This window comes from Littorina saxatilis, linkage group LG8, assembly GCF_037325665.1.
Source record: "Littorina saxatilis isolate snail1 linkage group LG8, US_GU_Lsax_2.0, whole genome shotgun sequence".
Classification (NCBI taxonomy): Eukaryota; Metazoa; Mollusca; class Gastropoda; order Littorinimorpha; family Littorinidae; genus Littorina; species Littorina saxatilis.
In genome coordinates, this window is record NC_090252.1 from 7983121 (window position 1) to 7988120 (window position 5000).

A 5000-nucleotide genomic window follows, 5' to 3' on the forward strand; every position below is an offset into this window, starting at 1 on the left:
TCCGTTTGTCCCTCTTGTCGAGTGGGCTCATCTGGGGCGTGAGACATGATCTCTTCTTGCATGTTATCTATGTTAGAATTTGCATGAGCACGAAATTGGGCTAGCGTTGCGCTCATTGCATCTTTTGCATCTTTTTCGGTGCTACCTTTTGCATCATTGATCAGTTTATCTGTCGGCAGGTTCTCACGAATGTCTTTTTTTAAGGTTTCAGCTTTATGGCGCAGAACAAGGGACATTTCCTTTGCAGCAGGCACCGTTGTTGTTCTGGTTTGCTGAGCATAGTCCATGTTTTTTGCCATACTTAGAACCTAGGAAAGGAAATTACAAACACTCACATAACACTGGTGCCGCTGGTGTATAACAAACACTGGATAAAAAAGGAAGATAATTCAGATTTAAGTTGAATTTTAATACCCTTTGAATCCCAAAACGCTTGCAATCTAATATTATCTATGCAGGCTTCGTGGCCATTCCCCTCTTGCCTCTCCACTTCCCTCCCATGCACAAATTGGCATTGTGTTTGGACATGCTTAACACGAAACAATATTAACATGAAATGTTCCGAGACGTAATGCCTATTTTAATTTATTGCCGAAAACGATCTATCGGTAATACAAGGTCTCTAGTGTGTATGTACTTTCTTCGTGTACAAACAACAAGAAATATTTGCACACTAGTGTCACACATTTTAAGAAGCAGGTCATGAAAAATACCTTGTCTACAGCAAGCAAAACAAAAGCAAAACATGAAAGTTATTTGCCCACTGCATACACTTTTGTATTAAAATAAAAAGTGGACTAGATCCGACTTTTTAAAAGTTTGACTCCATAAAGGTTTTACAGTATTTCACAATCCAAAGAGGCGATTGAAAACTCCATTCACCTTATCTTTTACATCAACAAAGAATTGTTGGACTCTTGTTGCAATGTCAATGATCTTCTGTTTCAGCCAATCCCAAAGGGACTCCAGGAAACCCTTCAATTTCAAAAACACGTCGTCAAATGTGACTTTGACTTCATCAATGACAGGTTCCATCTTTGTAGCATATGTTTCAAAATCAGTATCGTCCGCGTGACTCATGACTTCAGTTTCAAGATTATCAATTTTCTTATTTACATCTTGTTTCATTTTGCCAAACTTAGCTTTAAGTCTTGCTTTGATATCTTCTTTGGATTTGCCCGAAGTGACTTCGGTCTGAACGCCTTGTTGAAAGGTGTTAAGGGGAGCGACTAAATCTGCCGCTCTGCTTGCTGCAGCCATTGTTCACTTCGTTGGTAAACGTTTTCTTCCCTCCCTAAAAAAAAAAAAAAATACTCTTCAACTGAAGGAAAATCCAAAGGTTCAATTCATAGGTTAATCGCATTATCATCCAACACAATGAGGACATTAAAACTTGTAAACGTTTAGTTGATTTCATCGTTGTTTGATTCCTCATTTGACTAGACCTATGCTGTTTGAAAAAACTAAACAATTCCTTCAAGACGTATCAGCAAAAGAAACACGTAGATTGAAATCCTTGATACTATTTGTGTGCCCAATTTAATGTTTCTTGGACGTATGTTTGCAGGAACAAAGACAACCCTTACTGTACGAGCGCTAAATTAAGGAATGCTGCAGAAAAGGTCACCAATTTCTGGCTTAAAATCTATAAACCATGATCGAGTATCATTTGAATGGCTTCAGTGATAATGCAAACATCGCAAGTTATTTACATGTTAGTGCACCATATGGCCATTTGGCCAATCGGGACTGATATTCTATAGGTGACCCACTAAATGTTATGGCAGTCAGGCCAGGGTTCGTCTTATTTACGGGAAGGCACAGAAGTTTCATTTTGTGATTGGTAGTTGTTCTCTCTTCAGTTACCAGTTATAGGCCTAATTAGAGCGAACTAGCTTTGTTGGACATTCATCAAAAGATCAACGCAGAGAAATTCACAAGTGGTGCATAATTATTACGAGCCTGTGGTTCTAATATGGACCAGTGAATAGGCGGTCGCGAATCAATGGAACATTAAAGCCAACTATATTTCCAACTAACATGATTCAACTCAGCGTGAAAATATGCATCGGATTTATATATTTCGGTTTGACGAGAACATTATTCGAAGCACAACAATTAACTAAAAAACACATCAAAACGAGAAGAAAAATAAATGAAATTGTCATCATTTTCACGAGTTTTCATTCACAGCCAACTGGGAAATAAATCTCATGTTCCCCGTGCAATAAATCCCCGGTTCCCATAGTTGCAGGAAGCAGGTTATACATGGATAATCAAAAGCAAACGCTCGGGGATTCTTCTGCTATTTTCATTGGCGTTTCCCCAGACCAAGACAAACGACACTGCTTTGCAAAGTTCCAAAAACGAACTGGCAAAAGTAAACAAAATACAAAACTACTTCATGAAAGGTCATCAATTCATCACAAACAAATGAAACCTAGGGATATGTTTTCTCTTCTTACAACGTCAAGGAGTGCGTGAATCTGTGTTTCGATACACAGACGTTCGGAGAAACAAATTGACCCCTGACACACACATTTTGACCCGTGGGCAAGACGCTGTATCGATAAACGAAGCGCAAAATAAGAAATAATAATGAAAGCAAAGAACATAGCAACAAGAAATGCAAACATCTAACAAAGCCGAGCAAGCAGAATGACAGGTCTAATGAAAAACAAAGAGACAATGAGTCGGAAACAAGATCGCGATTCTTTCCTTCGCTGCACGACGCAAATCCTCTGTGACCTTTGACCCAACGTGCCTTGCTGCACATCTTTTGTGGCCTTTGACCCAACGTAGCTTCCATATTCGATCACGCTTCATATTTTACAACTGAAAGACAAGAGGCGAAGCCTTCAAGGCTCACGTAAGAAATAGACAAACAGTAACACAAACTCACTACACGAAGCTTCGCAAAGTCTTAATACCAAAAACCCACAGCTACGGCGTGGTACTTTGACCCCAACATCGCTTCTCAAGTTTTGACATGCGAAGCTTCGCCGTAGCTCGCAACGAAGTTGGTTTTTTTTGTAAGAAGAGTGCTTTTCGATTCAAGATGGACGACGAAATCAGACTCAATACCATAGTGAAGAATGCATTTATCGACTTTGGTTGACCCAAAGTACAAGAACTAACCTCCTACCTGTATTATTTCATACTGCGATGCATTGACATGTCGAATGAAACTCGAAATCCCAGCGCTCACGCCAACTGGTCCCGGCCGTGCTCAGTCAACGAAATAGAACACATACAATTAACTTACGTCATTATCAAGTACGTAAAGTACAATTTGTGACGTAAAGTACTCAGAAAGAAGCACACCACGCGCTGGTCGAGACTACGTGCATGCGCTTTCTGACTAATAAGATTTGAGACGCCAAGACATGAAAAGAAAAAGATAACTGTTGCCTTCCAACTAGTCTCGGCCTGCTCAAAACCGAGACTTTCAGTATTTCCTTCGCGTGACGTCTAACCCTCTTTCGCCATAATGTGACGTCTTCAAATGACGAAATGTTAAAGTTTCTACCACAGACATACACACGCACAAACACACACACACGCACACACACACGCACACACACGCACAAACGCACAGACAGACAAAGTTACGATCGCATAGGCTACACTTACGTGAGCCAACGAGAGGATGGAATACTGAGAGGAACCTACAGAACTGTAACTGTGCATCCTCAAACCTGACCGACTTATCTCAACATGTTATGAACTCTAAAAACACAGAGAAAGTTGCTTTCACACGCCAGCTTTGATTGCAACAACGTGCTGGGGATCAACACATGTATTATCGAAATGGAACTCGTGTTTCAAAGCATGGCTCCCTGGGTTGATTTTGCACTTATTATCTCACTACCAAAATAATGACAAAAACGATGTTTGTTGGTTTGTTGTCAGACCACTTTTTTTGTCGGTCCTCGGGGGGCATATCGACTTTTGTTTTATATTTATTGACCGCGGCCTTCGGCATCCTAAGACATCAGGTGAGTTGAAACAGCAATTAAAGAGAGTCTGGAGGGTGCAAGTCGGATGAGTGTCGCCACTGCTCAGTGTCAAATCGCCTACTTTTGAGGCATTGTCCGAATATGAACAATATTCTTTACAAAGCGTGAAAATAACACCACTTGACCTATATACTTGAACCTGTGTGGATTTAGCGTCCCTCATATCAGGCTAATGCACACCAATTATGCAGTAAATTGCAGAAGAAATGTAGGAGTTATTAACATTTTAATGGGTGGCATGTTTTGGGATCACCCTGTATATAGCACATTTTGTGAGTTAAATTGATAATATCTAGCAAAACAACTGTCTCATCGCCCCAAGCACTATACATTTCAGGTTGGGGTTTGTAATTATGTGACCACACGTAGGCCACAAGACGATATAACCTTGAATGGTTGAAAACGACGTTAAACACCAAATAAAGAAAGAAAGAAAGAAAGAAAGTAGGCCACAAGACTCTCATCGCTAAAGCTCTCAGCACACAAAACCCATTTTCACTCTTTAGGGGCTACGAAAACTGTTGATTTATAAAAAGAACAAACATTTTAAAACTATTTAAAAAAAATGCAGTTTGGATCGTGTCTTATTCTAAAGGTATATTTCGTTGAATATGTCGTTTCCTTCTTTATCATATCTTGAATTTTATTTGTGAAATTTCTGAAAAAAAAGGATTTCAACTTTTAAGTAATGCAATCAAGATAATTAGGTAGAAAACCTGTGAAGAGACCTATTTACCTTATTTATTTTAATTTTTAGAAGATATTAAAATGTAATTTAATTATTTACAAAAATGGCATCAAAAAACTTTTGTACACAATTTTTTCACTAAGAGGTGTTTCCCTAACAAATATTGACCACAGACTTAGATAAATGTAAAAAAAAAAAAATTAAATAAAAAAATGGTGTTTTTAAGTTATCTGATAAGTGATCAATAAAAAGAGATTTTGGGACTGTGCACAAGCTGACAGGTTTGGTTTTTT

General features: G+C 38.8%; 1 protein-coding gene across 3 annotated transcripts in view; it reads right to left on the reverse strand.

Moving 5' to 3' along the window:
- LOC138972689 (apolipoprotein A-IV-like) overlaps positions 1-5000 on the reverse strand; it is a 43058-nt gene that overhangs the window by 2898 nt on the left and 35160 nt on the right. For 2 of the 3 annotated variants that reach the window (XM_070345339.1, XM_070345341.1), the window contains 2 exons: positions 883-1294; positions 1-308 (listed from right to left, as the gene is read on the reverse strand). The exon at positions 1-308 is cut by the window's left edge and continues 288 nt beyond it. In XM_070345339.1, the coding sequence (XP_070201440.1) occupies positions 1-308; positions 883-1260 (686 nt within the window). In that variant the 5' untranslated portion in view covers positions 1261-1294. The remainder of the gene's footprint in view (positions 309-882; positions 1295-5000) is intronic. The other variant, XR_011457715.1, reaches the window with a different exon arrangement.